At 39.5% G+C, this 14,548-nt stretch overlaps 3 protein-coding genes and 1 long non-coding RNA gene across 5 annotated transcripts in view; 2 read left to right on the top strand and 2 right to left on the bottom strand.

The window, feature by feature from the left end:
• The first annotated feature begins 913 nt into the window (after positions 1 to 913).
• LOC117591518 (NADH dehydrogenase [ubiquinone] iron-sulfur protein 4, mitochondrial) lies at positions 914 to 1,822 on the top strand. The gene is made up of 3 exons (XM_034284814.1): positions 914 to 1,070; positions 1,138 to 1,455; positions 1,516 to 1,822. The coding sequence occupies exons 1-3, from the start codon at positions 1,024 to 1,026 to the stop codon at positions 1,694 to 1,696; spliced, it is 546 nt and encodes a 181-aa protein (XP_034140705.1). The 5' UTR covers positions 914 to 1,023; the 3' UTR covers positions 1,697 to 1,822.
• Positions 1,823 to 2,226: 404 nt separating this feature from the next.
• Positions 2,227 to 2,833, bottom strand: LOC117591520 (protein kish). The gene is made up of 3 exons (XM_034284815.1): positions 2,711 to 2,833; positions 2,542 to 2,651; positions 2,227 to 2,481 (listed from the first exon to the last, which is right to left on the bottom strand). The coding sequence occupies exons 1-3, from the start codon at positions 2,711 to 2,713 to the stop codon at positions 2,376 to 2,378; spliced, it is 219 nt and encodes a 72-aa protein (XP_034140706.1). The 5' UTR covers positions 2,714 to 2,833; the 3' UTR covers positions 2,227 to 2,375.
• Positions 2,834 to 4,529: 1,696 nt separating this feature from the next.
• Positions 4,530 to 14,548, top strand: part of LOC117591515 — a 61,542-nt gene continuing 51,523 nt past the window's right edge. The window contains exon 1 of one of the 2 annotated variants that reach the window (XM_034284809.1): positions 4,530 to 5,092. The gene's annotated coding sequence lies outside the window, so the exon portion shown is untranslated. The remainder of the gene's footprint in view (positions 5,093 to 14,548) is intronic. The other variant, XM_034284808.1, reaches the window with a different exon arrangement.
• On the bottom strand, positions 13,485 to 14,107 carry LOC117591522. Its single transcript, XR_004574412.1, has 2 exons — positions 13,723 to 14,107; positions 13,485 to 13,584 (listed from the first exon to the last, which is right to left on the bottom strand). It is a non-coding gene; the product is annotated as an uncharacterized LOC117591522 (long non-coding RNA).

The raw sequence follows: 14,548 nt of genomic DNA, 5'->3' as shown, positions 1-14,548 counted from the left end.
TATATGATTACAATTATTTCTGGTGTGTAGGAGGTGGAGGTGGAAGAAACAAGTGCTCTCAAAAACGTAAAAGAGAGTCGAAATAGATCGTCGGAAATTAGTAAATAAAATTATTTATTATTTGTGCTTTTTTGGCAATAATGGACGTTCGGCAAACCATATGCATTATTGGCAAACGCCAAATGCATTCTCAATTCAAATACCAGCTCTTCTTGTTACTTTTGTATTTTCAGTTTTAGTTTCAACTGCCACTGCAGGATACATATTTACAAAACACAGCTGATTCGTATGCCTGTGCTAGTTGCGTTCCACCACTAAGCAAACAATTCATAGTGCTCAAACGTGGCAAAACCTGGCTGCCTAATCATGTTAGTGGATTGGCTCCCAGTGCCTTCGGCTCATGGTGATAGAGCCTTCGTCTAAGAGAGTTTGGTGTTGGCTCTCTTGATCATTGAACGCAAAGCGACTCTCGCAAAAACAAAGTTTTGTTTTTCCTTTCAAGTCTGCTTTCATGTGTGCGGTGACACATATGTACATACATACATGATGGCAATGCGTGTATCTATTCTCAACTTCATATGAGTTTACATTTTTAGCGCTGGAGACTTTGGCACTTTTGTGTTGCTTTGCTTAGTGGCTGCACAAGCAAAATATAGCCTGGTATCCAGCACCACAAAAATTAAAAAAGAAATTGAAATTCAAACTGAAAATGGTGGATTTTGTTAACGTTGCGGGATACCAAAAAAACAAAAAGTCTAATCAAAATTTATTGACCAATTTCCCTGGCACGATATTATAAGCATCATCCATTTGTTCATGCATGATGGATGGTGCCATGTGAACAGGCGTTTCACATCTTTAAAAAATCCCAATGTTCCACTGGAATGGGTTCAGTATGCAGAGCCTATTATTCATTCCGTTCACTGCAGTTCATGGTTCTTTTTGGTTCGCTCACGAACGACCCTATACTAAACAAACCCGATTTATCTGTGTTCCCAATTTTACGTAATTCTAATTGCAAAAATGTCGCTCCTATGCCGAGTCATGTGCAGGACTAAATCCTTTCAGTTGTAAGTGTCAAACTTCGCAAATCTCAGTAATGTTAACCATTCAATTTGTTTTTGGGTGGTACTGTAGATTAAAAGCCAATATAATCGCAGCCTCTCGTTGCACGTCTACCAAAGATACCGCTCCGCTCGATATACAAGCGGCATTGGCCCGTCCTGAGGAGTTGGAACAGCGTAACAAATTGAGTGGAACTATCACCGTGCCCACTGCCGTAAATCTTGGTCCCATTTCCGGAGTGCCTGGGGTGCAGCTTAAGGAACGTCGTGTGCGCATTCACATACCACCTAAGAATGCAATGCAAAGCGGAACCGACAACATCAACAATTGGCAGATTGAGTTCGACAATAGGGAGCGATGGGAAAACCCTCTCATGGGCTGGGCCTCTTCGTAAGTATAGCGATTATCGTGTTAATGGCCTGGTACACATTAATCCTGCGTATTTCACAGTGGCGACCCCTTGTCTAATTTAAATGTGCAGTTCGGCAGCAAAGATGAAGCTATTACCTACTGTGAACGAAACGGGTGGCGTTGGTATATCGACGGCGAAGTGAAGTCCAAGAAGGACCGCGTCAAGAACTACGGAGTCAACTTTTCATGGAACAAGCGCACGCGTGTTTCTACCAAGTAGATTGGGGGAAAGCTTGATCACTCAATGAACTATCAAACTATAACAAGCAAAAAAAAAACACATATTGGAATTCTTTATGTCCCGATAAGCGTTTCAGTTGAATGAATTAAAAATGAGAGCTTTATATGGAAATGTGTATCATCCTCAATAGAAATTAACAAATCAAAATGCAATTAAACCAACCGATTGCTCTTCATGAATTGGGTGCCGGCGATGCCGAGATTGTTTCTTCTGCTCCCGGGGTAGGCCTCTCAGATTCGTGGATTCCAGATTTCCACAAAATCTAGTTGAACGCTGGTCAATATATTTCCGTTTGGGATCCAAAAGAGGCTAGATCTAAAGCTTGACTCTTCTGAAACTGTCAACCGTTTCATGCTCTAGTGCCGGCGTTCGTATTGTTCTGCTGGCCAAAACATGCGCAGCTCTTCAGTGCTCCTGTCCGTAGACATAATTATAGTCGATTAGGTTCAGTCGCAATCAACATCAGTCAGCTCACATCAAATTCCAATGGTAAATAATGCATACAAATGTTTATACTCACACATATGTATGTACATATGTATTTACAATGTTAAATAAGTGTGAATGTACTCAAGTAAATCGATATGCACATATTTACACTATACAAATTTGTCTGTTGCGTTTGAGCCATGAATATTCTCAGTACTAAAACTTAAAGTTAGCTCCAAAAGAGAACTGTGAACGCCATCAAGAGGCAAGAGGCGCCGACCCATGGCGATTTTCGCTCGCCAATCCGCGCCAACTTCCAAAAGGTTCCAAGTAGCCTGCAAGGAAGAGATACATTTTGTACTAGAACGGTAGGAGGGTGTTTTGATGGATCCTACCCAGTCTTTTTTCGGTCGATAATGCTGGGGAACATGGACCGCAAATAGGCACATGTGCAGATCAGAAGCAGGATGACGGACAGCAAGCTTTGAAAATTGAATAGGGCACTCTGAAAAAGACAAATATATAAGCTGTACTGTTTTTAAAGAAGGGCCACTGTATCCAAACCATTGTTACAAATTTATTGTGGACTGGGCACTGGGCTGGATGCTATACGCTATGCTTCACAATAGAATTCGTAACTATTGACGTGCCATATACACAGTGTGACCGCGACATTACCGATAAAATATACCGTAAGGGCCGCGAAAATATACCAAAATATTCTTTTTCAAAAATAAAATAAAAGAAACCGATGCAAAATAATTTATTTTTAACCAAATAGTATAGTAGATTGTCAATTCAAAGGAAGCGAAACGTCACCGCAGAATGTGCGTCGCGAAGTCCCAGGCCTCTGCCAACGTCGCAGCTACAAGTATTAGTGCGTGTAGAAAACGCAGCTAGAAGTCCCAGCTACATTTGTGTAAGTGCGTGTAGAGCACGCAGCCAGAAGTCCCAGCTACATCTGCTACACGCATATCGACTCGTCTATTGATGTTGATCAAGAAAATATATATTTTATAGAGTCGGAAACGTTTCCTTCTGGGAGTTACATACATTCACTTTTTGCACTAATACAATATACCCTATTTACTCTTCGAGTACCGGGTATAATTAGCCGAGCCCCCAAAGGGGCGAAAAACTGCGGTATCAACAATCTAGAAAAAAGCATACGGCTAAAAACATATGTACATACGTTCATAGATATGTATATACTGACTGAGTACCAGTTATAAAAGTTGTGACGCATACGCACGCATATAACAACGTTCCTCCGCGTTTAAAATACACTTGCATACTTATTGTAGTAGTATGGACATAAAACTTGGTTTTTCTGGCTTTATCGTCGCTGAGATCAAGGCCTTCATCAAGACGGATTGACAGACGGACAGCGTTACAGTGGCTTCATCGCATAATCGGTCAGCTGTTTCCTCTGAACGAATGTGCTCGAAAAGTATAGAGAAAAGCGTTAAACCACTAAGCAAACAACTCATAGAGTGGTCAACCGTTGTAAAAACTGGTTGCCTAATCAGCTTAGTGGATTGGCTCCCAGTGCCTACGGCTCTTGGTGAGAGAGCCTTCGTCTGAGAGAGTTTGGCGTTGGCTCTCTTGAGAATTGAACGCAAAGCGACTCTCGCAAAAACAAAGTTTTCTTTTTAAAGTCTGCTTCTTAATTGCTTGTGTGACACATACATAAATGATAGCAATGCGTGTATCTATTCTCGAATTCATATGCGTTTTCATTTTTAGCACTTGAGATGTTTGGCACTTTTGTGTTGCTTTTGAACTCACATACTCTTCCTTCAAACTTAAGACTTTATGAAGAAGCTTGCCCCCAAAAATAATAAATTGATTTTGTGTATCCCCGTGCTCATATATATCTTAAATACAGTTAGGACGAAAGGGATAAACGGTTAAAAACATCATAATATACCATAAAAATGAAAACTCATAACAAGTCGAGAATAGATACACGCATTGCCATCATGTATGTATGTACATATGTTTCACCGCACACATGAAATTACGAAGCAGACTTGAAAGGAACAACAAAACTTTGTTTTTGCGAGAGTCGCTTTGCGTTCAATGGTCAAGAGAGCCAACGCCAAACTCTCTCAGCCAAAGCCTCTCTCACCAAGATCCGTAGGCACTGGGAGCCAATCCACTAAGCTGATTAGGCAGCCAGTTTTTACTCGATTTGCAATCTCTATGAGTTGTTTGCTTAGAGGTACTAGGCCTAAAAGCTAACACATTTGGCTAGGCGAAATCTCTCTTCGGTCTCTCTCTCTCTCATCATTCGAATATCATCCCTGTTTTTGCTCGTGTATACTTTTTTGTGATCTATATATCGGGTATATTTTATCGATGATTCCACGGTCACATTCTCTGTCTTTCTCATTAGTAAAGCGCCCCCACCTCCCCGCTCTACCAAAACCACCAAACTTTTTTTAATTTTGTAAAAGTTTAATTTCGTGTTCATAGTGTGCGAGCTAGAAGTGAAAGCTAAATCGCTAAATCGCGTGCGCTATGCGTCAGATTGGAAGGCAAGCAAATCGTCTTCATATTCATTTTAGCATAAACTCGCATTTTAGATCACCCAGCCTGCGCGTGTGGTAACAATTGTAGTAAATCCGAGTTCCCAGTTCAATTAGAAGTACAGATTGCACTTCTTTAAAATATTCGGATACGATATCTCGTTTTGGACAGTACATATGTACATACCTATAAAACTGTAATATCAAATAATGTAATCAAAATGTGTGTGTAACCAAAGCGCTTTGGGTTTTTTGAGAGAGCTCTTAGCTACTCCACTTCTTGGGTACATACATATATGTACAGAAGTATGTCTGTGGTCAAACGCATCCCCAATAATAAAGAAAAAAAAGAGCACCTTGCAGTCAAACCACAATCTTGTTGATGCTTACTCGCGTTTCTTGCACTTTTAAAGAGGTAAGTACAATAAAAGTTTCAATAATACGTTCTCGAAAGCAAAAAAATACATAAATGCATACATACGCATTTGTGTGTAAATTATGTACATATGTACACACGCACGATGCACCGCAGCAGAGAGACCACGTCGGTCAGCCTCTGGTAAACTTGAAATGAAGTGAACTAATTAATATTTGTAAATTGAAAAGTACATAAGGAGCTCTTTCTCGTATATGTATGTAAATATGTATGATTTTTGTCGAGCTGTTTTTGATATGCTGAGAAAACAGCCGTCCACTGTTGCTGTCGCATCTTCCTTCCTGCTCAGCATAATCGGGATAAAAAAATATAGCAGAATCAGAACGAAACATTGAAAGGATTTTTAGTTCAAGTAAAACAAAAGAAGCGCTTGATTCGGTGACCTGCATTTTCCAAATTCCCAACACATGCAAACACTGTAACACAAAAACGGTCTCAGAGAGCAAACAAAGAAAAGAGCTTGGACAGGCGCATAAAGCAACTATATAAGGAGGTCTCGTCGGAAAAAATTATGGACTAGTGCGAGTGAAAGGGTTCTCGCTGTAAGTGAGAGGGAAACGACAATGGAGTGTGCTGATTATCCATTTTTTTTTTTTTGAGGTTTTAAGTTACCGCTCTACCCTTGGGTAGAGGGGAATTATTTGGCCACCCGCCTTTACAAGGGGGAAATCGCCACGTCGAAATATGTAACTTGTTACAGTTTTGCTCCAATACTTACCTGGCGTAGAGGTTATGTTCCCCACGTGCTTGCAGTGTGCCCAGACACGTATATTCGCTTTGCTGATTAATCATTTGAAGGCAAAGTGAAAAAAAATAATAATTGTTTCATAATTTAATTTTTAATAGTTTGCTACGTAATGGCTACTGTTAGTGGCTATGTGTTCTGAAAAAATAAACATTTAAAGAAAAATAGAAAAAACAATTTTGTCCGCAACCAACCTTCCGCGTCGACAAGCAAACGTGCATTGAGAATTGGGTAACGCAGCGAGTAACTCTGACACCGACGAGGCCTCCTTATATAGTTGCTTTATGCCACCGACGAGGCCTCTTTATATAGTTGCTTCATGGACAGGCGCATACATACATACATGTGTACATACATATGTCATTATGTGCCAGCGCTCTTTTTTTATACCCCGTACTCGAAGAGTAAAGGTAAATAGGGTATATTGTATTTGTGCGACTAACGCACAGAAGGAAGAGTGTCCGTCTGTTTGTCCTGATGAGCGCCTAGTACTCAGAGACTATAAGAGCTAGAGCCACCAAATTTGCATCCAGACTTCTGTATGCTCACACTGTTACAAGTTTATTTAAGAAAGGATCCACGTTCAATTCCGTTCCGTGTCTGTCTGTCTGTCCGTCTTGTTTGTCGGCTAGTTCTCAGAGATTATAAGAGCTAGAGCCACCAAATTTTGGCTCCAGACTGCTGTATGCTCACACTGAAACCAGTGTATTTAAAAAATTAGCCCCGCCCTCTTCCGTCCCCTCAAAAAGGCGAAAACCTCCCAAACCTATAGTTTTGAAGATAAAAGAAAACTAAAAACGCCATTCCTTAGGGAATGACCATATCTATCAGATCAATAATTGGATCCGATTGGATGATTATTATAGCCACAATGAATAAATTTATTTGCAGTGGCTAAACCCACCCCGTCCCGCAGCTTATATTAGTTTTTTTTGCACATTCTCTCATTCACACTCTGCTTCGCGCAGTCACGTCTCTGCCTCTGCCGCGTCTCTGCCCTGACTCTGCAGTGTGTGGCTCTAGGGGAGGGTGGCGAGCTAAAGGAGCGTGTTGGCGTGAGACGTTTTGTAGATGTAGGTGACAGATGAAGAAAAAATTTAAAATTTGACAAATAACCGCTAAGGTACAGATGTAGTACTGAGTGCCGAGTACAAAAGTTGTGACGCGTAAGAAGCGTCTCACACGTCCCTTCTCGTTAAATTTTAAGTTCATTTTTCAAAAGTGGTGCTCTTATTTTTTTTTGCCCAATTTTATAATTTTCACTCAATTTCCGTAAATAACTTAAAGCCCGTTAAAAAATAAGATTTTTGTGTTATTCCCAGATTTGTGAGTCTTCCATTTCAAAAAATGTGCTTAATGTTTCCTTATAGTTGAAAATGTGAGTTGGGCAACTATTTGTGAAATTGCTTGTGCTGTTGGTGCTATTATTTTTTTCACAGCTGTACATATGTATGTGCATACAATCCATACGCAGTGCTTTTCATTTTAAATTTGAAAAGCTGTAAGTTATATGCCCTTGAGGGTTGCGCTGTCAAAATTATATCCAAATGTCAATATATTGATATTTTCTCTAAATAAAACGAGAAGGGACGTGTGAGACGCTTTTTACGCGTCACAACTTTTATACCCGGCACTCAGAACTACATCTGCACCTTAGCGGTGTTTTGTCAAATTTTAAATTTTTTCTTCATCTGTCATCTACATCTACAACACTTCTCACACCAACACGCTCCGTTAGCTCGCCGCCCTTCCCTAGACCCACATACTGTAGACTCGAGGCAGAGGCAGAAGCACCGTCCGCACACAAAAAAAAAACGAGAAGGGACGTGTGAGACGTTTCTTACGCGTCACAACTTTTGTACTCGGTACTCAGGACTACATCTGCACCTTAGCGTTGTTATGTCAAATTTTAAATTTTTTCTTCATCTGTCTTCTACATCTACAACACTTCTCACACCAACACGCTCCGTTAGCTCGCCGCCCTTCCCTAGACCCAGGCAGCGCACGCACACAAAAAAAAAAGAAATATAAGCTGCGGGACGGGGTGGGTTTAGCCACTGCAAGTAAATTTCTTCATTGTGGCTATAATAATCATCCAATCGTATCCAATTTGATGATCTGATAGATATAAGTATTCCCTACGGAATGGCGCTTTTAGTTTTCTTTTATCTTCAAAATTGTGGGTTTGGAAGGTTTTCGCCCTTTTGCGGGGGCGGAAGGGGACGGGGCTCCTTTTTGAAATACACTTGTAACAGTGTGTGAAGTCTGGATGCAAAATTTAGTGGCTCTAGCTTTTGTGGTCTCTGAGATCCAGTCGCTCAAGAAGACGAACGGACAGACGGACGGACAGACAGACATGGCTCAATCGACTCGGCTATTGATGCTGATCAAGAAAATATATACTTTATGGGGTCGGAAACGTTTCCTTCTGTGCGGTACACACAACCTTTATTCGCACAAATACAATATACCCTATTTACTCTTCGAGTACCGGGTATAAAAACAATAGGTACCGAAATACCAACTGAGGACCGGGTATAACAGTTGTGACGCGTATACATAATATACCGTAAAATATACCTATTAAACATAATATATTTATATAAATAAAACGTAACAAACCCATATTATTTCTTTATTAGAGATCATTTCTTTCCTTTCGTAGTAGTCCTTTAAATACAAACCTTTATTGTCCTTTATATTAACCGTATTCTCTATCTTCATCACTTTTTAATATCCTTTGGATTATATTTCTGTCTTAAATTTTGTCTTATATACAATAATACATTAGATACATTATTGTTTGTAAATCTATTTCTAATGTTGATTTTTATTCAAGTCTCTTCAGAGAATATTTTCTCGTACGGGAAGTATATGTAGGCCCATTGCACATTACGGCATAAAGCAACTATATAAGGAGGCCTCGTCGGTGGCAGAGTTACTCGCTGCGTTACCCAATTCTCAGTGCACGTTTGCTTCTCGACGCGGAAGGTTGGTTGCGGACAACATTTTTTTGTCTATTTTTTTATTAATGTTTATTTTTTTCGGAACAGAGGCTACTATTATGTAGCAAACTATTAAAAATTAAATTATGAAACAATTATTATGTTTTTTCACTTTGCCTTCAAATGATTAATCAGCGCACTCCATTGTCGTTGCCCTCACACTTACAGCGAGAGCACTTTCACTCGCACTTTTCACTCGCACTAGTCCATAATTTTTTCCGACGAGACCTCCTTATATAGTTGCTTTATGCATTACGGTAGGTAGTTATCTGCTAAACTTTATTTCTCGATAAACGAATCGATTTATATTTTAAAGGCGATTATATTAACATAGCGAACAAGAAGCTAAGAGAAAAACATCTTTTAAATATCTTAGAGCGTCCGCATAAGGTTGTAGAGAATATTTCCTTGTGCTTTTGGTTGGCAGCGTGTTATCAAATTAATGCAATAGACTCATAATGCCTAAAGCCTTGAAATAGGTATAGATCGAATCGTTGCCCCTGCATAGACAATTTTTAGTGTCTGGCAGAGTCTCTCCCTCCTGTCTATATTCTTCACGAAAATTTGTGGAAATATACCGTAATATATCGAAATATACCTATATATATTTCGATTTACCGTCGACTCAATTTCGATGTCAAAATATACCGAAGAGTATATACCGTAAACGGTCACCCTGCTAAGGGCGCAAAACCATGAAGCAATTATATAAGTAGGGCCCGTCGTCGGCTGCGTTCATCGTATTATTTCCGTAGAGTTCAGTGCTTGCTTGCTTGTCGATGCGTCAGGTTGGGCGCATACAAATTTTTGTTGCGGCGTATAAAATAGCACCATGATCACTAATTTCTCTTTGAGATATTTTGTAAAAACAATGGTTCTAATGAACGTTTTTAAAACTATTATATCAACTTTGAGGCTTAGTTCAACTTATCCGAGAGAGATATGCTTTGATGGCTTTAGTTGGAAATATTTGGAAGGAAAATAGCACCAGTTTCATAAAAACTACAAAAACGTCAAATTTTACAAAAATTTCCACAATTTTTATTTTTCTATAGTTTACTTTAATTGTATTCAAAGGTTAATAATTTGTTTTAAAGCTTTTGGCAGCAAAAAAAGGCTGAGGGATTCATCTCAACAAATCTGGCAGGACTCCCCAATATTAAGCTTTTTCTTTAATTTCGTATAAGAAACATATTCTCTAACTCTTCTTCAAAGATTATCACCATAGTTAATGTCTGGGTACTGAGCAAGAGAAAACATTGCATAAAAGGCACTGTTTTAAAACCCCTCAGAGCTCTCTATCTTCTGGTCTGTTTTGGGTATTTTCCCTGATGAAAAGACACGTGTCAACGGCATTTTCTATTGCATATAAAGCAGCCTTATTGTTTTATTACATAATAACAAAGACATGTTGATTCATCATCGATTGCAGCACGGGTACTATATCACACCCATAATACGAAAAGCATGCACATATAGTATGCATGATTCTTGTCTCAGCATGATTATTAGATTTTAATGCCAGTTAAAGGGTTTTGTTTTTAATTTGGTAGTCGTTTTAAATGAGATCTAAAGTTTTTGCAACAAACAAACAACATTTGGATCCCTCCAGATCACAGGATCTAAAACCATATTTATTTGGGCCAACTCCAGTGTTTTTTCTACCTTGTATTCACTATGCCCCATGCCTTCTTTGCTAAATCAGACTTCGGACACTTAATTTATATTCTTTTAAGTTAGATGTAGCTTTGCTTATCTTTGGACATTTTTTAAGTTCCCTTTTAAGCTCTGTGGCCGGCTCAAAAGGACCCCTCTTGCTCTCAGAAACCTCTTGCTCCGAAATGTGGATATTTGTTTTTAGTCTGGACGTTGATAACCAAAGCCTGTTACGCGCGAAACTCAGCAGAACGCAGCCCTCCTCCCGCCCAACCGACCGAGGGGCGGTGCCGCATGCCGCGCAGCGCGATAAACCGAACCGGTCGCGAGCATGCAGGAAAGATAGATGTTAGGCTAATATTCGAGGAAAATAAGAGCTAAACACAACTAAACTAGAGCAACTAAGCTAAGCAAGCAAAACTATCAAAGTCAGAAACAAGACAAAACTAAAATGAAACTAACTACGGGAGACGTAGGATAGTATAAGAGATTTAAGAAGGGAAGGGAGTTAGTTAGATATAATGTGATAGAAGGAATTATAATCCGATCTAAGACCCTAAAGGGTTCGTGCAAGTCATAATTCGATCTGCACAGTGGAAGGAACAAAGGAATATAGTTTCTAGTGGGTCGAATGGGAATCGTAAAGTTTACGCGGCTCATCAAGTCAGGGCTGTCTACATCCCCCTTGTTCAAGTTGTGCATAAAAATTAAACCAAGCATTTTTCTACGATTAACTAAGGATGGAAGATTTATTAGAAGGGGTCTACTACGGTAGGATGGCATTTTCACAGTTGCATCCCAGTTAACGCCACGCAGGTCAAAAAGTAAAAGGTTTTTCTGTACTGATTCAATACGGTCCTGATGTATGTTGTACTGAGGGCACCATACACGTGAGCCGTATTCCAAAATCGGACGAACAAGCTAGATATAGAGAGTCTTCGTTATATAGGGATCATCAAATTCCTCTGACCACCTCTTTATAAATCCAGGCACACCCATGGCTTTATTTACCATGGTGAAATGTGTTCAGAAAACTTTAACTTGGGGTCTACTTTAACACCAAGATTATCCACTAATGTAATTTTCTCAAGAGAACTACCGCAGAGGGTGTAAGGAGCCAGGAAGGAGCAAAAAAAAGTCATTACATTGCACTTCAGTGCATTAAGGTGTAACATATTTGCACCACACCATGACTGAAAGCTATTGAGATCTGATTGCAAGCGAGAGTGAGATGAAATGTCCTTATACTGGACACAGAGCTTAACATCAACCGCATACATAAGTACTCGAGAATTTGTCAATACAGAAGGCAGGCAATAAAGAGTGTGAAAAGTAAGGGGCCTAAATGGCTACCCTGTGGTACTCCAGAAGTAACCATACCAGGTAAAGATAAGGAGTTTTTGAAGAGGATTTTTTGAGACCTAGAACGCAGGTAGCTATAAATCCATCTCAAAAGATTTGGCGGAAACCCTAGAAGGTCGCAAGAAGAGAATGGTTTACAGAATCGAATGCCTTACTGAAGTCAGTGTAAATACCACCCGTCTTCAAGTTACCTTGGAACGTAAGGTGGAGGTGAACTCTAAAGATTAGATTAGATTAGATTAGATATACCTCTATAGTTGTTAGCGTCACTCTTGTCACCTTTCTTATGGAGAGGAATTATAAAGAATTCCTTCCAGATGGGAGGAAGGCTAGAAGAATGGATGGATAGAGTGAATAGTTTAAGCAAAGGTCCGCACAGAGTCTCGGCACAGTACCTGAGTACAAGGCCGGGAACTCCGTCAGGGCCCGGTAAAAATACCGCCTTAACTAATTGAAGTTCATGAAGTAGGGAGCTTTCAATAAACAAAGGGCAGAAAATGCTATTCGACCTTGGTAAACTATATGGATACACATGATCTGGGTAGCTTTCCTGGGAATAGGTTGTTTAAAATGTATTGTGCAAAAAGAGCGTCGATTGCCTGATCATTTTGTGCCGACATATTTAAAAATGATAGCGAGGATGGATGTGCGGACGTTCTACGCTTACTGTTTGCAAAGCTCTAAAACTGTTTAGGGTCCTGTGAAAAACGTATCCTGCTTCGAAGTAGGTAGTTCCTATAGCATTGAGCATTAAAAACAGTGAAATTTTACCGAGCTATTAAGTAATTAGAAAGAGGGAGAACCAATTTCTTGAGATTTTTTAAATAGTCACGATTTTAGGTTCTTTAGACTGGATAACTCTTTGGTGAACCAAGGAGGCTTCGCAGATCTAGTCGGACATGAGAGTGGGACACACGTGTCAAAAATTGTGTCAAGTACATTGTAAACGAGAAGGGACGTGATAGACGTTTCTTACGCGTCACAACTTTTATACCCGGCACTCAGGACTACATCTGCACCTTAGCGGTGTTTTGTCAAATTTTACATTTTCTCTTCATCTGTCATCTACATATACAACACTTCTCACACCAAAAACAAATATAAGCTGCGGGTCGTGGTGGGTTTAGCCACTGCATATTAATTTCTTTATTCTGGCTATAATAATGGTTCAATCGGATCCCAATTCTGATCTGATAGATATGGTCATACCCTACGGAATGGCGTTTTTAGTTTTATTTTATCTTCAAAATTGTTGATTTGTTGTATGGAACACATTATTTGAAACAATAAAGACTGTTGTACCACACGGTGCTACTATTTTCGCCGAAAATGTATATTAACACTTCCCTACGCACAATATGATATTTTATTTTTTGCAGCCAGAAAGTTGAAATTAATTTTAGAATTAAGAGCCTAAGAAAACAAATACATATTAAACAACTAGTTAATTAAAAAAAAAAACAAAATAAAAAAGAAAACTGCAACTCCTTGTCTTGCAATGGGCAATTTTAAACCCCATGCCATCAAAGGGTTAATCAGCACACTCCATTTTCGTTTCACTCACACTTACAGCGCAGTGCATTGTTAGGCTACCCTAATTTTGCCGACGGACCCTCCTTATATAATTGCTTCATGGTCCTATGCACAATAGATGGGCCGTGCCGAGTCCTGTTTTGGTGTATCGGCTCTATGCGTCTTTCAATCTGGTTTTGAAATATTAATTATATTATATGTATTATTAAGAAAATTTTAGCTAAACAGTTCAGTTTTGGCCCTCAACTGCGGAGCTACTAAAAAGTGCAGATTATGAATTGTGCCTTTAAGTGAAAATAATTACAAACCTTCGCTAAGCAAATTCCAAAAAATTGTTTCTGTGTTCCCAACACATTGTCAAGTACACACTGATATTTTCGTTGTCGTTATTGTTCTTGTAGGTACGGGATTTCATGCGCTAGCGCTGGCTCATTGCTGTGGACTCGGTCATTTATTTATAAATCCAAGAAAGGTATATTTATGTGTGTGTGTTTGAACATTTCAAATAAATCTGCACAAATACTAATTAAACAGAGATCACGTGATCGTGCTCTGGCCGATTCGTAAAGAACAGCCAGGCCCCAGTCGAAGCAACATATCGGCACGGCACCTACTGCTGATCAGGGTTCCGCCCAAACTGAATTGTTTGATTTCGTCACCAAGTCCCTCTAACTTAATTTAGTTATATATGTATGTTTTTATGTATATTTTTCTGTAGATGTGATGTTTCTCCAACGTATTTCAATTATCAAATTATTTATGTATTGTATTGGATTTGTTGTCAAGTTCGGCACCTTCTTATTGGTGCGCCAATCTAATTAGAAACGCATTCTATACGCTGTGTGCAAAAAAATATGTAATACAATTTCCGCCATGACCAGAACCTTTTCCTCAATTATTACGGTGCCGAACTGTGAATGAACGGACCTGGATTTGCGATTTCATGTGCATGCCCATGAAGCAATTATAGAAGAAGGTCTCGTCGGCAAAACAAGGGAAACGTAACAATGCTGTCAATAAGTGCGAGTGAAAGGGTTCTGCGCTGTATGTTTGAGTGAAATGACAATGAAGTCAGGCACGCACTGAACTCAACGGGAAATGACACGAGCAACGCTGCTGACGACGGACCTCCTT

This window comes from Drosophila guanche, unplaced genomic scaffold (assembly GCF_900245975.1).
Source record: "Drosophila guanche unplaced genomic scaffold, DGUA_6, whole genome shotgun sequence".
Taxonomy (NCBI): Eukaryota; Metazoa; Arthropoda; class Insecta; order Diptera; family Drosophilidae; genus Drosophila; species Drosophila guanche.
Note: the sequence above shows the minus strand (reverse complement) of the source record. Positions and strands in the feature narration are given on the sequence as shown.